Source organism: Anabrus simplex, chromosome 1 (assembly GCF_040414725.1).
Source record: "Anabrus simplex isolate iqAnaSimp1 chromosome 1, ASM4041472v1, whole genome shotgun sequence".
In the NCBI taxonomy this organism is placed as follows: Eukaryota; Metazoa; Arthropoda; class Insecta; order Orthoptera; family Tettigoniidae; genus Anabrus; species Anabrus simplex.
Genome location: NC_090265.1, coordinates 586,501,282 through 586,526,041, shown reverse-complemented (window position 1 = coordinate 586,526,041; position 24,760 = coordinate 586,501,282). Strand labels below are relative to the sequence as shown.

The window sequence follows — 24,760 nt, the reverse complement described above, 5'->3', positions numbered from 1 at the left end:
CATGGCTTTGGCATGCACGGACTGGCTTGGGTGATGTCAGAGGCCCTAACAGTGCACTAACAGTCCAACAGAGTGCAACTTACAAGGAGATGGGAGAGTTTTAACTGTGAGCTGTATTGCGTGGATGTTTAATACCTCAAGGGGCTCTAAAATCTGAACTGTTTATCTGGAAAAACTTTTTATACCGGAACACTTTAAATGGGAAAAATATATGTATATCTTACTGCAACTGATCAAGGGACCAAGAATATTGCACATCTTATGCAGGAACTTCTTAACAGAGTTTTACTGTAGTACCCATGAAGATTTGTTTGATGTTAGCATGTAAAAGCCTATTACTAATGTAAAGAGCACTCTTAAGAATTTCACTTACCTCACTTAAGGAAGCAGCCACCAAATGGAACTGATGTTCACAGAGAATCTTCCATAAACCCATCACTTCAGAGACATGAGAAACCAATACTTTGAAAGCATCCAATGATTGTTTCTCTTCCTGCTGAACGTTTGGCACCTGAGTAAGTCTGGCTCTAGACTGTGTCGGGGTTTCAAATCCTTCCTGTTGTGTTTTCTTTGCCATACTAGCATTCAGAGAAGTACTTCTGAAAAAAAAAAAAAAAAAAAAAAAAAAGGTAAGGATCACTTATGCACTGTTTGGGATTTGAAAAGCAGTCAATTTGACAAAAATCTGACGTTAACAATTTCAGTCTAAAATAGCTTTAATGGCAATGGAAGTTTAAAATATCCATGAATATGTGCAAGGCATATACAGTGACACCTCATCAGTGTGTTCCTCATTAACACGTTTTTCCGCTTAGCATGTTGTAAATTCGAAGACCCGATTATCATCGTATAAAATCTATATAAAAATACCTCATTTATCGCGTCATGAATTTTCGCTATTACCATTTAGTACGATCACATTTTTCTTAGCCCGGAAAATGTTATTTGTCATACCTTGTGAAACAAACGTGATTTCCAACTCGGGTAAGAGCTGTCGCCACAGTTGCGTGATTATGAAAAAGGTGAGCCTCTTTGTGCTTGTATTTTGCATTTCATTCAGAAGTTAGAAATTTATTTTGTGTTGAGTGATACAGTGAAGTTTTGTTGTGCGATATGGTAACCTATATCTGGATTAGGAACATAATTGTGAGGAATTGACTAGCGTGTTGCATATTTGTCTTGTCATAGCCTTGTTATGGATACGGAAAAGGTCATGAAATTCCTTACTAATGAAGACAAAATTAAAATCTTTCAACAAGTGGACTGACATCCGCATCTTTAAGTGCGCAGAGGTTGCAAATGTTGAACTCGCACCTTCGAGTTTCAACTTGGTCGAAGTTTTTCAAAATGGCGGTCAAAGTCATTCCTCCTGATTCCTCCTGGTTGCACATGGTGGAGTGTAACCTCCAATTCATTGTCTAACAGTGTGAACAGAAAATACTGTTTAATAACCCACTACTCTGAAATGAAAGGCTTCTACATTTGTTTTAGAAGGAGTGTGATCTGCAATATTACTTGGATATTTTTACTGGCCCCCATGCATATGTTTTCATATTTGTTGTTTGGAGTTTTTCACATCTTTCAGTGCACTCGTTATTTTATAAGCTCCAGCAGAAAACGTTTTCATATTTGTTCTCTCGTATTTTTCACACCTTTAATAATTTCCTCCCATCTTTAGAAATGGTAGATATAGTTTTCACTGTACCCGCGGATTCATGACGTAAAATGCCCTCATGTCGGAAAAAATCGTATCTAGTGTTTCCATATACCCGTTGGATAGTTTTTATTCGTATATTCAGTAGTACGTTTTCTCGCTTAACACGTTCATTTTTGTTATCCCTTGCAGAAACATCTAAATGAGGTTTTACTGTAACTAAAATGATACATTGCTAAGATTTAACTGTTGACAAAGAAGGATGAAAATAACATATATATTACGTGTAGGTAGCAGAAATTAAATTTTTGACAAGATATGAGGGAAGATAAGAAGAAATATATTATTATTCATACAACAATTTTATATAATTATACCACAGATAGCATCAGTCACGGGATTACAGGAGTCTCCAGCATAACATATAATTACAAGAACCTACACTATACTACCTATATACAGATTGTTTATATAATCTGCTGCACTAGCTGTCAGTCATATGCTTAATAGTTTGCTTCTCAGCACCACAGTCACATTTCGATAAGGATATTCTCCTTCAATTGTGCAGTGAATCTGAAGACCTTCCAAGACCAGTCCAGATCCAGTTTAAGGTCATCCATGTATATTTTACTACTTGCTTTACGTTGCACCAACACAGATCTTATGGCGACAATGGGATAGGAAATGACTAGGAGTGGGAAGGAAGCGACTGTGGCCTTAATGCCTGGTGTGAAAATGGGAAACCATGGAAAAACCATCTTCAGGAGTGCCGACAGTGTGATTCGAACCTACTATCTCCCAAGTGCAAGCTGATAGTTACATGACTCTGCATAGCCACTCGTCTATATCGCTCAGGGCTGATCAAAACCAGATGGTTTCTCCAGGATATAGGGAAAGCTTTGGCATTGTGAAGGACAATTTTTTTGCCAGTCTTCATTTCATGAGCTCAGGATGTTTAATTCATCAAGATAATTTTTTTCGTGGAAATGGCTGGATGTCAAGATGAGAGTCTGCTTCGCTCCACAAGCGGTGCATCATTTAGTACTGGAAGCTGACTATTTTGCATAAAATTCCTATATATTCAGAGAACACTCTTTAGTCTTGTATCAGGTTGGTAAATGTCTCGTAACAAGCAGCAAGTATGTCAGAGTAGATCACATTGCTCCACTAACGATGCGCATGGTCCATTTAGCTGCATATCTAGCTTCTGTGCATGGGGGGCTATTTATCTACACTGGAGCATAATACTCTACTACTGCATAAACCACGCCAAGTGCTGACACACTCAGCGTATCCGCTGACAATGCCCTGCCAGTGTTGCACAATTTATACAGGAAGTTGTTCCTGCTCCTCAGCTTGGCAGCTGTCTTTTGTGAGATGTTACTTGTAGGAAAGAGTCTCATCTGGCATAACTCCTAAGTATTTTGAAGTTGTGTTATGATGGAGTCTCTTTAAGTAAACATTAAGGGCTCTGTCCGCAAATTTATTTGAGAAGTGGAAACATGTAACTTCTGTTTTGGTTGGATTAGGACGAGGTCTCCATTTGTGAAAGTGTTTGACCAAAATATCTGGATCAGAAGTTAGGATGTCTTCAGTTTCTTCAAACGCTGGATGGCTATGATGCACTCAAAACCAATTACAGTAATACAAGACCTGAAAGCATGTATCGATATGTGGTAAAATGGTCACGAGCTTTGGCCACGCGTTGCAAGGGTATCAGGTCTTGTTTACATTATGCTTTGTTTATTTTGCGTGTATCCAAGCAGAATGTTTATTTTGTGCATGTGTCCAAGCAGAAGAGATCATCCTGTAGCTTGAATTTGCGATATCTTATCTGCTGGTTATTGTGTATGTGTTCAATAAAGTTATGGTTCCTTCTATTAGCGATTTGGTTCTTTCTGACGCGGTATTTATATACCTAATCACAGTACATGGTAGTCTGTTTAGAATTTACTTCTACCATAACTTGAGCGTTTTCTGGTGCTTCAGTTGCTTACTCTGATGTGTTATAAAGGATATTCCTTAAATGTAAAAACGTGACAGATACATACAATCGATCATAAATGTTCTGTGCTTGGTTTTCGATCTAATTATGAATGTGCTAATACCACACTTTTTGGATTACGAAAGGTCAAATCATTGACAGGAAAATAGGTTAGGAGGACTACCGTTATCATTCAGAAGTAACTTAATATTTCAGTGTGCATTAAATATTTTACATCTAATTTATACAGATTCTATTTGAATTGCGATGCAGAAATTCCTTATGTCATTCAATTGATCAAAAATAGTTTGAAGTGTCTATTATAATATTCTTCTTCCGGTGCTGCAATGTTTACAGGCTTTTCCTGATGCTGATAAGTGACGATCGATATACATTTCTTCAGCTGCAGAAAAATAGATGCACTGGAAGGTTTAGGAATTCAGTACGTGAGAAAAATGTGTGTAGCTTAATTAACCTTGATGATGAGTGTCTAGGTGCTGTTTTGTTGAAAGCAGTCATTAAAATGCATACTAATGCGGAAGCCTTTTCTTTTAATTTCTTCTAGAATGCTGTGCTTTACTGAAAGTGTTGGTAAATGTTAGTGATTTTCAGCATTGCTTGTAGCAGGTTTATGCAAGTAGGTCACATGTGTTTGTATTTCAAATATGTTTTAGACGATACAGCAATATCATGTTGTGGTGATTCTTGACTTTAGAAACATGGTTCATGTTACTGCTAATGCTCTCACTGTCTGTAATTGTAGACATGATATAGGCTTTTTCGGTTTATGCCTTGTCAGGAAAATAAGATGAAATTCTTTAAGTTTTGCAGAGAACTTTGCTCTGCATCTTCAGAAGAAAATTTCAATTGTTCATGAGGAAGACTTCTCCAATATCGGAGAAGTGACATATTATTTTGGTGTGCATTAAATATTTTTCACCAAATTTGTACAGATTCCCTTTGGATTGTGATACAGAAATTGTTTATATTTCATTCAATTGATCAAATATGGTTTGAAGTATCAATTACTAATATTCTTGTCCCTGGAGAAGTCTTCCTCGTGAACAGTTTAAAGATGCAGAGCAAAGTTCTCTATGAAACATAAATTATTTTCTTGACACGGCATAAGCCCAAAAAGCCTACATCATGGTTTATGTTGTATGTAACAATTCTTCTTTATGAATATTGTGAAAGTTATCAGCAGTAATTATTCTATCTAGGCTTTTTAAAGAAATACAAAAATGATGTTGAGGGAAAAAAATGTTTCCAAAGATCTTGCTAAGGACCTCCAGACCAAAAATATGAAGATAGGTAGGGTGTGATAATACATATGAACTCCAAACGAAAAGGCAGGAAATGCAAAATATAGAAATTTGCCAGCAAATTATTCCCTTTAAAAAAATAACATGTCAGCCTAGTTATAACTTTTCCCCCTCAATATTAAGTGATGTCAATGAAGGTGAATAGATATTTAAAAAATGCATTGTTACATGCACATTTGAAATTGGCTACTGTAGTACTGCAGACCAAGGAATGAATATGACAAACAGATTAGAGTAGATTTAGGATGTAGTCATAATGCAGAAATGAACAGGTTAGCACAGGATAGGGTGGGAAACATTATCCAGTGATGGCTGCAAACTTTATAAATCATCAAATATTCGCTATTTTGGCCCGCATCTTACATGTGACTATAGCACCTTAAGGGACACCCAACATGGGGTCAGCACCACCTGGATGAAATTGCAGCAAGTTACAGAGGTTTTCTGTGACTGTCAACTGCCTCTTTGGCTTAGGTGTCACACTTACATGACCATGGTGAGACCTGCGCTGCTGTATAGGACAGAATACTAGAAAACAAGATCAGAAGGTTCATGTCATAAATGAGGATGCTACAACTGGTCACTAGGTCATAACAGACTTGATATAAAAGAGAGAAAGAAAGAAAGAAAAAAAGAAAGAAAGAAGAAAGAAAGAAAGAAAGAAAGAAAGAAAGAAAGATTAGGAACAATGTGGTGTAACCTTATTGGACAAAATACAAGAAAACTGCCTATATTCGTATGGCCGTATAATCTGGAATGCCGGCAATTTCGTTGTTAAAACTGCGCTTAACATCTTTCCTCCAGGTCACTGACCAAGAGGACACCTAAAGAAACAAAGGCTGGATGTCATAATAAATAATAATGTTACTGGTTTTTACGTCCCTCTAATTACTAATTATTTTTATTGCTAATACTATATTGTACTTTTAGAAGAATGAGAATATTTCCTTTTTATTTGTTTTTTGAAAATAGTTTAATCCCTACTTTATTTTTAATTTTGGGTTGAGGGTATCAGCCTGAGCATTACAAGCTGGGGTGTATTTATTATTTTATAATTTGTTAGCTTCATTACCTTTGTTGGTAGGACTATTCAATGTGTATAGAATTTATGGTAATTTGGACTTAAAATTATTATTTTTTACTAGTGGCTTTACGTCGCACTGACACAGATAGGCCTTATGGTGACGATGGGATAGGAAAGGCCTAGGAGTTGGAAGGAAGCGGCCGTGGCCCTAATTAAGGTACAGCCCCAGCATTTGCCTGGAGTGAAAATGGGAAACCACGGAAAAGTATCTTCAGGCTGCCGACAGTGGGATTCGAACCCACTATCTCCTGTATGCAAGCTCACAGCCACGCGCCCCTAACCGCATGGCTAACTAGCCCGGTAGGATTTAAAATTATTGACAAATGTTAGTTTATTTAATGTTTTGTTTTATTTAGTTTTAATTTTTGCCTTTTTAGTAAAAAATTCCCTCTGTTTTTAGTTTACTTATGAAAGAAATATTTGGACATGAAAAACTTGTGCAGGACAGGCAAAAGTGGAAGAGGTTCATCCCATGACAAGACCTACCATAAGGCAGAATACCTGGATGATGATATGACTACTAAGGCCCATGTTGAAGCCCCTGTCTCAGGGTCAATGATTTTGGCAGGAGTGTCATTAAAGTTAGGGGGATACGGGTTGTTGAGTGTGTATTTGATAATAGTATTTTTGGACTGTTTCTGGAGATGAGGTACCAGAATTTTGTACTGCAGGACTTCTTTTACCCTACCGACAGGAAGCTGACATTTTTTCAGCACCTACAAATACTAACAGACTGAGCCAGGATCAAACCTGCCAAGTTGGGGACCCTTTATTTCACTTGTTAACACATTGCAGACCGGGTGATCATCACACAGCTCAACCCCTGTGCCCGGCCATTTTCTCTGTAACGTATTGCTATAGTGCATGCACATAAACAAATGAGTCAAGCTCCACTAACCTTGTATTAATTATGGTGAAATTTACAAGAGACCTTTGATAAGAGTCCTAATGATGTTTTCTGGTGTGGTATCTGCTCAAATCTATTTCTACTCATTGTATATGGTGGTTTCAATGAGGGGATCAGTTGACCAATATAATACAACTTTATTACCTGTCCCATCAACATAAACAAAGCAAAAAATGATCTTATCGTATCGGTACATCAGTTCACTTGAAGCTCTTAGGGGATATTTTGTGTGATGAAGCAGTTTGCTGGCGATACAATTTTGTATCATCGGCAATAAGCTCAAAGAAATCGTACAAAAAATAAGCCCTACTACTCAATATTTTGAGGTTCATCAAGTCTTACCGTTACGCCAGGAACTCCTGGGAAATCCTCTAAAGTTGGTGAACTATTATCTTCTACCCATTCATCAGAATAAATATACATATACTTCCATTTACACTCACAATATCACTTTCAGCCTCGTTCTCTACCTCCTCTGTGTCACGCTGTTTATTCTGCCAAAATCTTGTCTGCATCTAAGCTAGTGTTCAGTCTGGGAAGTGCTACCTTACCCACCACATGGCTCCTTGAACGATGTAAACATGAGGTTGGAAAACTTAGCAAACGAATCATAAAACAGAAGAATAACGTAACGCAAAGCTATCATGGAATAACACAAAAGCTTCAACACCGAGATTCTAGTAACCTTGACCGCCAGATAGTTTCAGAAGTTTCCACAGATGTCACCAAACATGAGTCTCGTGAAGACGAGTTACGGTAACTCGTCTCCCGTCCGCAACGCTCGGCCAGCCAAACGCGAGTTAACTCATTTCCCATTCGCAATATGTTGACAGACCTGATTAAATAAGTTAATTTAATGTAGAATGAAATAAACTTTCAACAAAAGTTCATATATTTTTATTGTGTATACCACACTTCTTGTTCCGTACATTAGTTTATAAGGTTTTTTTGTTAATCTTTCATGTATAAGAATTCCATGAATAATATATGCACCTAAAATTTTACCTACATTTTTTGTCAGAAAAAGTGCATGAATTACTCGGGAAAATATAACAAAAATATCCACAACAGCCAATAAACATTGTTTGGATTATGGTCACGTGACTAGCTTACATCTGTGGCAGCATCAATGATAAGTTTGATTTAGAATATTGTATCAGGGGTACACCTTCCCAAGCTATTTAAACTGCACGCCTTCTCTACGGTCAACTATGCCAACGGACTTGAACTTGTAAACTCCCAAAGAATTTCATCTTCTACAGTGCTAGCTCACTCTCACGGACTAAAAACAAACCTAGAGCTTAGGAAATTTCATCTTTGTTATTCGTAAACCTTTCTCTGAAGACTGTTTTTTTTAATGTACCAAAGTTGTCAACACTTCAGCTGGTTTCTCCTCCTCTACTGTAATCTACCTATGAGATGCTTGTAAATATGTCCTCTAGCTAATCAAAACCAGGGGTGTAAACAAGTATCCAGCCTATAAGCAACATGCAGATGCAATTTAATCTGGAAGCTTCCCCTACGGAACTATAAAAGCAGGGCACTTTATGGCTATCTTGTCTGAAATGCTCCAGTGCTTGGGAATGCGACTTGATGGAGGCCTAGGCGGCAGGGGCACGGCCTGATTGAACATCCAGTGATACAAGGTAATGGCAGAATTTACTTAAATATGCGATAGCACCTGCGGGTAGTTTGAGGGGAAGGTTTCAGCAGTTTTTTTTAAATGTAATTTTGTAAACCGGTGGTTTAAATGTGGGATTTTTGGCAAAGTCTGAGGACTCTGGTTCTATTCCCTACTGGGAAACGTAATGTAAGGCAACAAAGAGTGGTGACCCTTTTCTGACTCCTGTTCAGCCTTGCAACTGGGCGACTAAAGTTTTCAACCTCTAAATTTTGTAAATCTTGTCTGGGCTTTAAATGTATCTCCTTTAGTCACCCCGTTGTAGTATGGGATTAACCTGTGTATCTTTGCGCCATAAGCCAACTAAGATTTTTAGTAATTTCTATAAGGATTGCTGGTGTTTTGCTTCCTTGCCTTAATGGCCGGTTATGTACAAACTTTTCTTTTTTCTCTTAAAGCCACATAGTATGGGTAATTACGCCCCTGTTTATCCTATATTATTCATAAGGTAACTATTCTTCATTTAAGCTTCCTTTAGGAAGAGTGACTACTATTATTGTTCAGCAATGATGAAAACTTTGAAGTGAGGTCAGCCGATGGGTTGCCTAGTGCAATTTAAAGTGCGTCATGCGAAACTCTTTGCCCCTTCAAGGCTAAACACTTGTATTTTGGAGCTCAGTCTCCTGTGTAGCGTACCTGCTTGGAGCAAATCTTGCTCTTGTAAAATATGGTATCTGTCCAGAGCAATAATACTCTTATCCATGTAATTTAACGACTTGGTAATGATCTCAAGTTTTTGTACCTGATTTCAGAACTTCTAAGACCCAGATATTGTTAGAGCTAATGAGCTCACTGTTAACGTGTTCTATTGTTTTGTTATTCATTCAGATTATCTATCTCTCAATTTTTAGAAAGGAAAAAATAAAATTTCCAAATTTGTTATGTTAAGTGCTGCTCTAAGTACAGTAATTCCTTGTCCAGCCATTCAACTCAGGCGCTTCATATTCCTCGGTGAGCCATGGAAACCCCAGAACTGTTATTATAAATTAATTTTCATGAAAATGGTTCAACGTCCAGCAAAGAGGAAAAGTTAAGTCATTACTAATTAAGCAATTCGGTGATGACTGGGAATGAAACTGAAACCTTCAACACTACAAAGAAATCTTTGGTAGGACAAATTTGATTGTGACTTGACAAGAAGAAGAAGAAGAAGAAGAAGAAGAAGAAGAAGAAGAAGAGGAAGAAGAAGAAGAAGAAGAAGAAGACTTACGCACCAAATGTCTGAAGCTCCCAAGTTCGTGGCCTGACAATTATAGTGAATGTATTTTTATTTACTTTTTAAAATAGGAAATGAAAGCCTTTTTCTGTTAATTCAATCTTTGATCATATACTGTATATTCCTCTTAAAATAAAGTTAGAAATCTGATGGGACACTGAATCAACAGGATTCATATTTAGGCTATATCCATACATCATAAAATTCACTGCAAAGATAACCATATCCACAGTCACTGCAAACCTGCAACTTCCATTTTGTTATCTGCTATAGTTCCACAAATACACAGTTCACAACAATGAAACTTCTGTTAGAACACCTACAAACTATACTTTCTATAATGAATACACTATAATATTGGAAGTGCACAAAACAAACTATTACCTTACTGAAACATTTTAAAAAATGGAGATTGTTGAGTTGGCTATGACAACCCTCATATACTTAAAATACTGACAATACACTGTACTAGTTGAAAGTCCTTACTTACTGAATAGCAGTAGCTGAATACTGGGGATTCCGCTGCAGGAATGCTTTGAGAGCATGCAGGTGGCCCAAGATGAAAACACAATCTTCCCTTGAGAGAACACTTAGCAACTAAAACAGCAAACAAGCATTAAAAAAAATTAATTAAACATTGTCAAATTTTCATATAACAGATTAAGGGGATTCTCAAGTAAATTCTTCAGGTGATGTAAAAATCTTGCTTTAGAAAATACATTTTGTCACCCACATGGTCTTTGAATTATGTAAAACTAAAAATACTGAGTAATCTTTTCTCTAAAATGTTTGAATTACACCAGTCACCAAAAAATTCTTTTTGAGTCTTATTATTTAATGCCTACTTTCGACTATCTACATTAAGAAAGTAAAAAAAACTCCATTCATAATTAATAAAGTTTGCTTTTGTATTTTATGCAAAGATTAATAAATATTTGAATGTTTGGCAAACTGTTTAAGGAGTAACAGCGTTTTAATACACAAGAGAGGGGAAGAGCGGGGAGAGTGTGAGTGGCATAGAAGTCAAATGAGTCATAGTGTGTGCACGCGCTTTCCAGAGGAAAGACTTATTTCGCGTGTCATGAGGTATAAAAATGTCTTCAAAAAAATGTAAAAATGACATTGACTCTTTCTGCTACATTTGTGGCAAATTTATTAAAATAAGAGCCAAAATATTTAGTTTTGCAACAAATATAAAGCTCCGTAATGCCTATGAAGCTTATTTTAAACTTCCCACTCGAAGTTAGGATAAAATATGGGCACTGCATTTCTCATGTAGCAACTGCAAAAACAATATAGTTCTTAAGGAAAATTATATATATTTTTATTACTTATACAACAAAAATGTGTACGGGTTGTTAACGTGTTACGTGTATATTACTTAATAGCTTTTTGTTCCAGCCTGGTACCGAGGAGAAAAAAATATGAAGTTTGCAGTACCAACAATATGGAGGGAGCCCACTGACCATATTAATGATTGCTACTTTTGTACGGTCAATCCATGTAAGCATAGGCTGGCAAAAATGCCAAAAAAATTCAGTACCCAGATTTACCATCAACATCTGCTCCAATACTCCAAAGTGAAAATTTTCCTGTGCCTTCTTGTCCAGAGCTGAAGGATTCCCAACCGCTATCAGGAATGTCTAGTGGTACCGATGATGACAGAGATTTTAAGGTCCAATCAGCGCGTACTGAACCACATCTCATTAATTCAAGAGTTTAAAGACTTAGTGAGAGATGAAAACCTGCCTAAAAATAAAACAGAAATATTAGCTTCCCGGCTTCACTTCAGTGACATAGATATTGATTCCCATAGGGAATCTGAAATATTTAATATTGGTATTATAAATTTACTCATTCAGGACAAATATTTTAGATTCCCTATGGGAATCAATATCTATGTCATCTGATGGCCAAGCAGGCATCAATTTTTGATAATGAGACAAAGTCTCTTAGTGCACTGGCACTGCCGGTGGCTCCAGTTAGCCTACGCAGTGGCCTCCACGGTATGCACTAGCCAGCGTATTGGTAGGTGTGCTAGGTACCAACTGATGAGCCCACCCTAGCACACGAGGGCGAAACGCTGGCAACCAAGAATGAGTTAGCTGGAAAATTTATAATGTCCAATAATGGACCATTTATATTGGTATTCACTTGAGTGATCAAAGAAAGCACCACGAAGTTTTCTTCCAAATGGCATATTTTCATCAACAACTCTACAAAAAGCTTAAAACTTGTCCTCCTTCACAATGGAAATAAATTTCCATTTCTTCCCATGGCTCATTCTGTAATGCTCAAAGAAAATTACAAAAGTGTTAAAATGGTGCTTCAAACTTTAAAGTATGAACAGTAGACCAGGCCAATGATAAGGGATTTCAAAATGATTGGTTTTCTGGTAGGAATGCAGGGTGGATACACTAAATATCCATGCTACCTTTGCTTATGGGATAGTAGAGCAGATGCATTACATCCCCCCAGCAGCATCCATGGCCTAAGTGGGCCGAGTTCCAGATAGGAAAACATAATGTCAAGTGGAAACCGATGGTGGAGCCTGATCATATTTTGATGCTTCCGTTGCATATTAAATTAGGCCTCATAAAGCAGTTTGTAAAGGCTCTTCGTCAAGATTCTGAAGCTTTTCAATATTTATCCTCAAATAAAGAAAATAATGGCCAGTGAAGAGTTTCCACGAAAAACAAGCATGGCACAGCCTTAAAGCAGTGTTCCATGGCTTCCTCGGCAACAAGAAAACTGAGAATTACAAAGAGCTTATTTCCACTATGCCTGCAGTGTAGGGATAGCGTTCGTGCCTCTTACCCGGATGCCCCAGGATCGATTCCCAGCCAGGTCAGGGATTTTTACCTGGCTCTGAGGGCTGGTTTGAGGTTCACTCAGCCTACGTGATTACAAATCTGACGGTGAGATGGCAGCCAGGGCCAGAAAGCCACGAATAATGGCCGAGAGGATCTGTCATGCTAACCATGTGACACCTCATAATATGCAGGCCTTTGGGCTGAGCAGCAGTCGCTTGGTAGGCCATGGCCCTTTACGGCTATTGTGTCATGGGGTGAGAGTGAGGTTATTTCCATTAGACTTGAGAACTTGAAACTAATGGGTTGCAGAATGTCCCTTAAAGTACACATGTTACATGCACACTTGGACCAATTTAAAGAAAATTTGGGGGCATATTCAGAAGAGTGATGGACTTTGGGCAACGTTATCAAGGACAATATAATGAGAACATGATGGGTGATTACTAGAGCCCGGATTTCCATGCACTATCAAATCTCAAAATATGCATGCATTCATGCACGATCATATGGGAAAACATGCACAATAAACTGGAAAATATGCACTATCAAAATTCAGTTCCTTTTGAAACATTGTACAACTAAATTCTCCAAAAAGTCTTGATTTTAGCTCATCCGTTTATATGTCAGCACATTCTTAAGCACAGAAAATGACCTTTCTACCTTACAAGAAGTGACAGGTGCATACTTAATTGTGGACTTTTGGGACAAAGTGAGGTCAAATTGTACGTCATTTGCACTTTCACCACAATACGTCTTTTATAAGCTTGACGAATTCAAAATCATAACTTGAACAAATCACTTTGTTCAACCTATCTGTATCTGCCCCAGCTACTTCTCCGTGCAATGATTGCAGACACATTTGAATGTCCTCAATAACTGGTAACGATTGTATGCTGCGATAACAAAGACGTGTGGCAATTGAGAGTTCCGGGTAGAAAATTCCAGGATAACAACAGAAGAGGATTCAATGCAAAACCAAGGTTTGGAAGCTAATATCAGAGTAACGCGGCACGACAGAAGAGTGATACAAGTTCTGTTTTGTTCGTCTAAGATAAAAGAAAAAATGAGCCATCAATGAGTAATGCACAATTTACGGTTCAATTTATAGCAATGTATAACTGGGACACCTTATTCCTAAAAATTACAGAGATCGACGTGGAGCCTTCCGGCTTACGTAAATGTTTATTCAAGCAACGGATAAGAAAGTGCTTGGTTAAATTGGATTATAGGACCTCTACCGTATGTACTAACTTTGGTTGTAACATAGGATACCAGGAATACACTCTCTCCGTCTCCCAGTAATAGACATACTGGGTAACATGAAAAACCAACATTCATAAAAGGCACTATCATGCAAGTTACCATTATATATGCGCCAAAGTCAGAAGAAAAGTCATATTATGCAATATTAAAGTTCAAATATTCGCTATTAAATTCAAAATCTTCAAAATATGCATTATGCATGAATTTTGTCCTAAAAAGGCCAAAACGTGCAAACATGCACGGAAAAAGAACGGTTATTTGGAATTGTTAAGCCATAAAACGCATATTTGCAAAGTTTGAGAAGTGTAACTATCTTATTTAAAAACATTCATTTGCATGGAAATCCAGGCTCTAGTGATTACATTTGGGGCTAATATATTTTATTTTTTTTTGCTAGGGGCTTTACGTCGCACCGACACAGATAGGTCTTATGGCGACGATGGGATAGGAAAGGCCTAGGAGTTGGAAGGAAGCGGCCGTGGCCTTAATTAAGGTACAGCCCCAGCATTTGCCTGGTGTGAAAATGGGAAACCACGGAAAACCATTTTCAGGGCTGCCGATAGTGGGATTCGAACCTACTATCTCCCGGATGCAAGCTCACAGCCGCGCGCCTCTACACGCACGGGGGCTAATATTGAGAAAGTTCGTACTCACACAGAAGTAGTACCAAAATATTTATTTTTAAAGCCTGGTTGTATTGTTTTTTGATTTGTAGATTAATGTTAACTATGTTTTGTACATAAATGTGATTTAAGTATATAAATTAACAATTGTTTTCTTTTGAACTTATAAAAATAGAGAAATTCCTTAAAATTTGAAATTTTGTTGTGCTAGCTACAAAAGCAAACTTTGTTAGGTACAACTAATTTTCCTTTCATTAGTTAGGCATGACTCAGCAAATAACCTTACTCCTTTTGGGTGGGGTTAACTTCCAATAAGAAACCAGGGGAACCTGACCCCTACGGAGCGCGTCCCCAGGTGGCGGATAGGGGGCCCCTACAGTATGTAGGGCTAGTTGAAATAACCAATATAACCCGCAGACCAACAGGCAGCCCAATTCCGTTTTTTTTTTTAAATACTGGGACATCCTCTCTCCAGGGGTCATAAATATGGAGGGCCCTTGCCCTGGGTTAAGGGTGAAGACCTCAACGGCATCTACGGTGGAGAAGATGGACTTCGGTACGGTGGAGATGGCAGAAGAGGCAACCCATCCTTCTGGGGTGTACAGATGGAACCTACTGCCTTGTAGGACGAGGAAGGCATCCTCAAAGTCTAAGGGAGTAAACCCTGAAAGAAAATCCTCTTATGCGTTAGGCCTAGCAAGTCAGCAGGAGAGTATTGAGTACAGTCGCTTTCAATAAGAAAAAAAGAGCCTCGGAAAGAAGATTATAGACCAGACTGACACGTCCTCTCAGACAATTGCAAAGTATGATGACCGTAAGGCTGATGATATACAATGTTCTGAAAGGAAACCCCAAATAAAAAAGAGACCCAAATACCGAATTGGAACTATGAAAATTCTATCATTAACTGGAAAGGTAGAACAACTCCTAGACATGATGGATAGAAGAAAAATATCAATATTGAGATTAAGTGAGATCAAATGGAAAGGGATTGGAAGTAAGACACTTCATGGAGGATATAAATTATACTGGACTGGACAGGAGAAGGTAGCGAAAAATGGTGTTGGATTCTTAATTAACGAAGGGACTGATGCTACAGCTGAAGTTATCTGCAAAAGTGATAGAATCATTAAAATGTTCATGAAACTGGAGAACACTAAATACACCGTCATACAAGTGTATGCCCCACAGACAGGCTGCAGTGAGGAAGACAAAGAGAAATTTCGGCAAGACCTGGAAGATACAGTTAATGAGGAAAATGTTATTATTATTATTATTGGAGATCTAAATGCGCAAGTTGGGGTAGACAGACTTGGGTACGAGAACATCATTGGTCCACATGGATTTGGACAAAGGAACCCAGAAGGAGAACAACTATTAGATCTGTGCAGAAGAAATGATCTTATAATAAAAAATACATTCTTCAAAAAAAGAGACAGTCACAGAATAACAAGGTACAGTTGGGATGGCCAGTATAGAACACTGATTGACTACGTAATCATGAATAAAGATGGTGGCAGATACATCACAGATGTAAAGGTGAAAGCATGGACAGTGACCACAGACTGTTGGTAGTAGACTTCAAACATAAGACTAATGAAATGCAGAAAATTATTACGAAAAAACCAAGGGTTAAAACTTGGAAGTTGCAAGAAGTCCAAATAAAGGAAGAATACAAACTAAGAATTCAACAGAGTTTGCCGAAGGGTGAAGTAAACAGCATTAACGAAGAGTGGAAGGACTTCAAAGACACCTTTGTGGGAGAAGCCAAAAACCTATGTGGAGTTACAAGTTCTATCAAAAGAAAAAAGGAGACACCATGGTGGAATGATAGAGTGAAGACAGCGGTGAAAGAAAGAAACCAAATAAAGAAGGCACTGGACAAGGAAAAACAAAAACAGGGACAAGAACGAAATGAACAAGGAATACAAAGACTTCAAGGAGTATACAGGAACAAGAAACTTGATGTAAAGAACATTGTAAGGGAAGAAAAAGCGAAGAAATGGAATGAGTTTGCAGACAAACTGGAAGAGGACAGTAGAGGAAATATGAAATTGCTATACAGAGTAGTGAAAAACAAGCGAAGGGATCAAGAGACCATAAAAGCAATAGAACATGATCGAACTCTGGCACAAGAAAAGGGAGAAATTAAACAAGAACTCAAGATCTATTTCGAAAAGCTGCTGAATGGAGATACAGAAAACATAACAACAGATAGAAGAGAGCCAAGTCGAGGAACCACAACTGAACCACCAATTTACATGGCTTGAGGTTGAAAATGTGCTCAAGAGCATGAAGAAAGAAAAGGCAGTGGGCACAGATGAACTAAGTGCAGATATGCTGAAAGCAGCTGGAATTCCAGGAATCCAATGGCTCTACAGACTGCTCAACAAGATATGGGAAGAAAATACTATTCCTGAGGACCGGAAGATGGGCAACATTGTACCTCAGTTCAAGAAAGGAAGCCGACGAAAATGTACTAATTACCGTGGTATCACACTACAGTCTCATGTCCTGATAATATTGGAAAAAATAATAGAAACCAGAATCAGAGATACCGATGAACCAATTTTGGAAGAAGAGCAGTATGGTTTCAGACCAGGAAGGTGAACTACAGACCTTATATTTGCAATTACGATGCTAATGGAAAAATACTGGGAGAAGAACAAGCCTTTATTTCAAATATTTTTGGACATTGAGAAAGCATATGACAGTGTACCAAGGGAAAGAATTTGGCAATGCATGAAAGAACTTCAAGTGCACGACAGCGTCATAGACAAAGTGAAAATGTTGTATAATGGAAACAGAAGCTGTATTCAAGTAGGATGTGGTTTGTCGGACTGGTTTGAAACAAAGAGAGGAGTGGAGCAGGGCAGCTCATTGTCACCACTTCTATTTATTATTGTAATGGATGTAGTAATGAAATCTATTAAAAGGAAAGAACATGGAGATATCAAAGCCTTCACATTTGCGGATGATGTTGCGATCTGGAGTGACTCAGAAGAGGAATTGGGAGAGAGAATGCAAAGATGGAATGAGGAGTTTAAGAAATATGGTTTAAACATCAGCAAGACCAAGATGGTGGTGATGAAAGTGTATGGGGAAGGAGCAGAATCAATAGTCATGTTAAATGAATCCCAACTGGACAGCGTTCCAGTTTTCAAATACTTGGGTAGCGTTATATCAAATGACAACCTAGCAAAACATGAGGTGAACAATCGAATCAATAAGGCAACACAATTTTACCACCAGGAAAGGCACCTGCTGTGGGATGAGCAAATGCCCATGAAAACAAAAATGACATTGTACAAGTCCTATTATACACCAGTTCTTACATACAGTCTCGAAATCACAACACTGACCAATAGAGATAATTCCAAACTTCAAGCAGCTGAAATGAAATTCCTACGCACTATGATCCAGAAAACCAGGAAAGACATGATTAGGAATGAGAAAATTAGAGAAGAAGTAGGAATAGATGATTCTCTCCTCAATAAGATTCAGATATCAAGACTGAAGTGGTTTGGTCCCATGAGGAGGATGCCAGTAAACAGAATTGCAAGGAAGGAATTTGACAGAAAAGTAGAAGGAAGACGACCCGTGGGAAGGCCACGAAGGAAATTGATAGATTTAGTTAAGAACGATGTACTGCCGAGAGGTCATGATTGGGACAAGTTGGTGGAGGAAGAATGGTACAAGGACAGGATGAGATGGAGGAGACTCATATACCACACCCGGGAAACTAGAGATGGTTTAGGATGATGATGAGTTAGGCATGACAAATCAAAATCAGACATACAGAACCCAGACTCAAAATTCGTCTCGACTTGTGTTATTCTTAAATTATACAGAAATATAAATACTGTATTGCTTAAATAAGTCTTTCAGTTTTCTGGGCAGGTGATTCTCCTCCTCTTCTTGTTCCTTGACTTGTTTTACACTTGACTGCTGCTTAAGGCTAATAGGTAATTTTTGCTCCCCACGTTTTCACGTGTTTTTCTCCCAGAAAAACGTCAGAGTTGAAGCTTTTTCTCCCAGAAGATTGCCAGAGTTTGCGATAGTATATATATCACACCCTCGCACTATATGTAGAAGTGAGAGATGTTATTGTCAGTATTCGATTATTATTATTATTATTATTATTATTATTATTATTATTATTATTATTATTATTATTATTATTATTATCAGTATTTCAATTGTATATTTTGTCATTTACATTTGTAAGCTGGAAGGTCTCCACATATGTAGGTATAAAAAGTGGGAAAACATTGCTATACTGGACTCTGGTAATTTGTATGACTCATGCGGATATCCCAGTCTGATGAGATGAGCTTGTTGTACTAGGAAAGTTCTATGACTCATGTGAAACACCCGAGAGTTTGTTTATGTCTTGGGAGCAAGAAGTAGTTCAGGGCATGGTCTTGACAAGAGGATCACTCATGATTGGCTGGCAAGGACCAATCCAGACGTATCATGTGAGAGGAAGGGGAATGCTGATGTCTATAAAGGTTGATCATACGGCGGTAACGAGAACCCACAACTGACACACTGTACGAGAAGGAAGTAGTGCTGGATATACGGTATTCGAGTGACACTGCTACAATGGATTGAACTTCAAACGTTCGTGGAATGTAGTCTTGTTATGTTCGTGGAAAGTTGCTGATCGACAAATTGTGGAGTGCTTGCGCATTAAATATTGTAGCTCTTGTGGTGGCCTGGCAGTATATGTTGGTGAAAGCTATCTCAGACTTTCCATAATTTATGTTCAGGATCGACAAGCGTGTGTTGCTCAAATGTATATCTTTACAACAAGTGTTAAAGTCTGTGAACACAGTATTACAAGGTACAGTATCTGTGTGATATAAGTGCTGATTATGAGAATCGGCAAGTCATGTTGATACAGAGACAGTGAAGGGTTCTTATCTACATATATGTACATTGTTCAACGAACTAACTACAAATGGTGGCTTAGTTCTCGCTTTTGTTTTCCCAGTTTTCATTGTTGTTGTTGTAAATATGGAGTCTTCCAGCAATATTTTTTGTGTGTATTATATGTATAATTTTGTGTGTTGATGAGGTGCTCATGCACGGATTTTATTGAGAATATGGTTAGATATTTTAGAATCAGTGGAGTTATTGATGAACCTAGGTGCAGTTCCTATATATTTAGTCGTTTTCGGAAGGTTAGGTAAGGCCTGAAGCAGATGTACCAGTACGCAGCATTATGTACACGCCCTGGGATATAAAGACTTATCATGCTCTATCTAAATTCGAGGGATCCATTCTGGTGAACCCTGGTGCCCATACTATGGACATTTCGGTTAATTATTTTTATTAATTTAATTAATTTCAAGTATTTTATTAAGTTTTTGAGTAATGTTATGTATTTACATATTTTTATTCATGATTTTATTTATTGGTATTCATCAAATTGTTTCAAGTTATACCAATAAACAGACCAGCCAGTTAATTTATTGTACAAATCTTTTAAACCACAGGAAAACTTGATTAATTCAAATGTTTCAAATCTGAATTTGTGAATTACTTGAATTTCCCATGATCCTGTGTTATTCTCATACAACATGACATTAAAAATTTGTATTTAAATCGATTACCATACATATGTAAAGAGACCCTGCATAATTTGTTTCAAAATTTGGAAGGAAAAATTTAGCATGAAAGTATTATTTGCGTCGAGGTTGATAAAATGTTACCGACAATCAGATATCTGGAATTTGGTATATTTCCACCCACTCTGTTGGCAACACTATTCCTGCCACAATCAAGAAGTGTGTCGTGAATATATCGCATAATCTGCATGGTGTAAGTGCATGTGTTCTGGATGGGTAGTATAAGATCTCATTATACGTCGTTCATGGTTAAGGAAAAGTTCCAAAGAGGCAGAGCAAACTAATAATTACACTGTGTGAAGAAAGTATGATGAGAAAACGAGATGCAGTATGCGATTAGAGAGAAAATAAAGCTTGTCTTGGACTAACGGTAACCACCTGCATTACACGAACAAAAAGCAAAGTTTCCAAAATAAAAAATGGGATATACAAATATGTGACTGACAAGAGACAGTTTGGATGTGCACCCACAAGTGAAATGTGTCACACATTTTTGAACAAAATAACTTCAGTTTTTGTAAGAAAACTAACATGGCGCTGTGAATTTTCAGAGATTTGTTCTTACTTTGCATCGGAGAAATGTGCAATTACTCTTGCAAATTGCTAATGCAGACCAGGCACCAATAATTTTTGAAATGCCACCGGACTAAACTTCATAACTGTATAATATATAGCACTGTAGTATTTACAGTTTTCAATATAAATATTAAACTAGGCTCCCCCCCACACACAAACCCTTTTATTTTAGTGTATGAGAATTCTTCTTCTAGGTAGCAAACCTTGAGTTTCATTAAGAGGAAAAATGCACTCATTAGACCTAAACCCAGAACTCCATGTGGAGTTGATTGACAGGTCTCAGCAGGTAAATTTAGCTATTCCACTTGCTGCTGAAGACTTGGAAGGTGGAGCGTGAGGATACTTGGTAAAATATCCATCATTTACCATGGATATAGCAAGATACTTTAGATTCGGGAGGTCAAATGAACTGTATCACTACTGACCTATCCAAGGTAGGTTACAGGAGACTGGTGATGAAAATGAGTGCTATTGGACTAAAAAAAAAAAAAAGTAGTTGAATGGGTGGCTAAATTTCTAGAAAACAGAACTCAAAGAATTAGAATAGATGAAGCATTTTCTGATCTTGATTCTGAACGCTGAAAGGCATAACAGTCTTTAATGATAATGAATGTATGTATGTATGTATATTTGTAGGTATGTATGTATATATGTATGAATGATTCTGATCCTTATGTAGGGTATATAAATATGAGAAAAGAACGGGAATTGCAGATAAGGCTTTTTGCAAATGATGTTATAATGTGTAGAGTAGTAAATAAGTTACAGGATTATGAGAGACTGCAAAAAGACCTGACAATTTTTTGAGATGGAGAGCATACAATGAATGGTATGATAGTAAATGGGATAAAAAGCCAGGTTGTAAGTTTCAGAAGAGAAAAAGTCCTCTCGGTTTTAACTAATGCATTAATGAGGTGAAAGTAGCTCATAGGGTTCATTGTAAGTACTTAGGTGTTAATAGTTAAATGCTTGCAGAGCAGCAAGCAACTCAAAGAACCACTGAAAAAAGAAGGAAATGCTTTGAATTTGAGAATTGGATATGTAGAGTGTGTGATATTCTTTAACACGATATGGCACTTGAAGAATAAGAACACAAATTTTCTTCTTTACCTTTCAGGTTCAAATTAGCCAAGTTAAACTATATTTTAATTAGTATGTATTTTTATCATGGTGTTTTCTTGTTTCAACAATCATGTGTCATCCACATTATTTTCAAATGAATTCTGCTGCCAAGGAGAGATACCTCAATTTTCTTGCAATATACTGTAGGCCCTACTATGGGTATGTACAATATTAACTTAATTTGTGATTATTTTATAATGTTTTCTCTGAGGACTCAACATATTATTTGTCACTCCTCGGCATTCTTCCAATCTGATATGATCCGTGTAATTTCTACCTCTTCGAATGTTTTGCCCCACAGTTTTGAAAAAATATGCAAGTAGGCAAATTAATATGTTACATAACTTAGCTCTTTTCTCAGTTTTAAATACATTGTAATGACTAAACATTTAACCATATATTGTATATCTAAGAATATCAAATACAATAAACTACTGTACTTACCAATACAAGCAAACAACAGAATACACAACTACAATGACAGCAAACAAAAATGACTCACATATGATCCTTGTTTGTCCATAGTAGCTTTTTGAACAGCTGGGAGGTTCCAGATGGGACCAAGAATGCGACCTAGGTATAAATAGAGTCCGTTATGTTTGGCTGAATAGCCTGGGCACATGAAATTGTAGTTCATAGGCGACAGTTGAGATTGTGAACCCACACATTGCTGTGACTGGGCAACACGATCAACAGGTGTCTGCTGGGTAACCTGGGGAGCATAGACTGGCTGTTGTGACAGTGTATGGCGAGAAAGTGCACTTCCAAAATGCTGCTGTTGTTGCTGTTGCAGCTGCTGTTGCTGCTGCAGGAGTTGCTGTTGTTGTTGTTGCTGTAGCTGGTGCTGCTGCTGTTGAGCCAGTGTATTCTCAAACTGCAAACGTGGAAAAACTGGGGTTTCCATTTGCGGATGTATGACTGAGCCTTCCACATAAGTTGAATGATGTAATGATGTTTCCAGTTGATGCTGCTGGTGAAATCTGGAACCAGGGAACTGCTGTTGATGGTGAGATAGAGGAGTACTAAACTGTGGCTGTTGTTGCAATGGACTACCTATCTGCTGCGGTTGTTGCACAGGGCTCATGAATGATTGTAGTTGGTTCATGCTTCTTCCAAGTTGCTGTTGTTGCTGAGAGAAAGATTTGCCGAACTGCTGCTGGTGCAGAGACTGATTAGGTCCTGGAGTGCCAAACATCTGCTGCTGAGGGTTAGGTTGTCCCGGAGTAGCTGGCTGAGTTAAAGAGTATCCTGCTGCAGCATGATGCTGCTGATTTCCAGGTAGTGGAGTAGACATAATCCCAGGATTAAAACCTAGAAGGAAGAAAGAAAAAAAACAATTTTATTTATCAGGTGGACCTCAAATAATAAATTCATGTACATTTGCTCTTTTGCAGTTTAGTGTCTGAATGCTGATAGCTACACTGCTCTTGTATATTGCTATCAAGACCAAGGATGAGGTCATCAATCCTGTGAGTTTAATCAGAGTAATGTCCACGTTATGATGTCTTACTAATAACTAGTAACATAATACAATATTTCTTTACGTTAAAATGTATTAATAAAAACTGTAGTCATTTTATACATGTATTTAACACTTAACACTTTCAACACCATGCCCGTATGGGATACAGGCAAACCACTTTTCTGGTTGTGGACGGCACCTGTATGCCATACGGGTGTGATTTTTTGCTCATGTTCATAGGCAGCTGCACGTATCCCATACGGTCTACATGTTACAAATCTGATGACTGGTCCATATTGAAATGTACATTAATTCGACAATGATACAAAAGTTTATTGCTATCCACAAATTTAATACACATTGGGTTCTTAAAAATTACGATTTACATCTTGTCATACTAATTTAACGAGACATGTTTTGGCCATCGTACGAGCATCATCAGCCGTAATCTCATGCCTAAAAAATAAAGATTCCCATACGATGGGCGAAACATGTCCCGTTAAATTAGTATGACAAGATATAAATCTTAATTTTTAAGAACCCAATGTGTATTGAATAGGTCGACCTCAAACTTGTGTACCATTGCTGAATTAAATTCCCATATAGGTCCCATCCTTTGCTTGGGGTAGTAGTTTATCTAGTATCCACTAGAATGCAGCAGTTATCGGGAAGTTCAAAACTGAACGATAAAAAGGGTAGCTTTTCCTTGCCGCGACCTCTATCGAAGCACTAAATGTGCCGGGTACTGAGTGCGCCAAATCTGTCAGCTGTGTTACTGTACAAACATGTCTTCATACTGGCTCAATGACAGTGATATATTGTATAATTTATTGGGAGAAGCAGGTTCAGAAATACTGTAAATGACAGTGATGCTTATGAATCATATCACATATAAAGTGATAGTTCGGGCAAGATATGTTTTGTTTCACCACTTTTGAATGCAAGTTTTTAGCTGCATTACTGTCCAGCTCCATGGCTAACTGGTTAGCATGCTGGCCTTTGGTCCAGAGGGTCCCGGGTTCGATTCCTGGTTGGGTCAGGGATTTTAATCTTCATTAGTTACTTTCGATGGCTCGGGGGCTGGGTGTGTGTGCCGTATTCACATAAGAATTCATCATCCATCTTCACAGGCGCGCAGGTTGCCTATAAGGCGTCAACTCAAGACACCTGCACCAGGCCTCTTTGCAGGTCACACGCCATTATTATTATTATTATTATTATTATTATTATTATTATTATTATTATTAGCTGCATTATTTTAATCTGAATAGAAACGATAAAAAATACTTCACCTCTCCAGAAATTTGTACTTATGTTTCGTTTATGATAGACGAAGAGACGCAGGCTGATGATTCACTTATACTGCGAAAAGAGAGTAGATGGTGGTGCAAGGAGTGCAAGGCGCAAGTGCAAGTACATT

General features: G+C 37.7%; 1 protein-coding gene across 2 annotated transcripts in view; it reads right to left on the bottom strand.

Annotated features, from left to right (window-relative positions):
- The window catches only part of Nup154 (nuclear pore complex protein Nup154), a 324,740-nt gene that overhangs the window by 178,227 nt on the left and 121,753 nt on the right, over window positions 1–24,760 (bottom strand). For both annotated transcript variants that reach the window (XM_067144924.2, XM_067144923.2), the window contains exons 11-13: window positions 22,381–23,189; window positions 10,339–10,445; window positions 374–599 (exon numbers count right to left, since the gene is read on the bottom strand). In XM_067144924.2, the coding sequence (XP_067001025.2) occupies window positions 374–599; window positions 10,339–10,445; window positions 22,381–23,189 (1,142 nt within the window). The remainder of the gene's footprint in view (window positions 1–373; window positions 600–10,338; window positions 10,446–22,380; window positions 23,190–24,760) is intronic.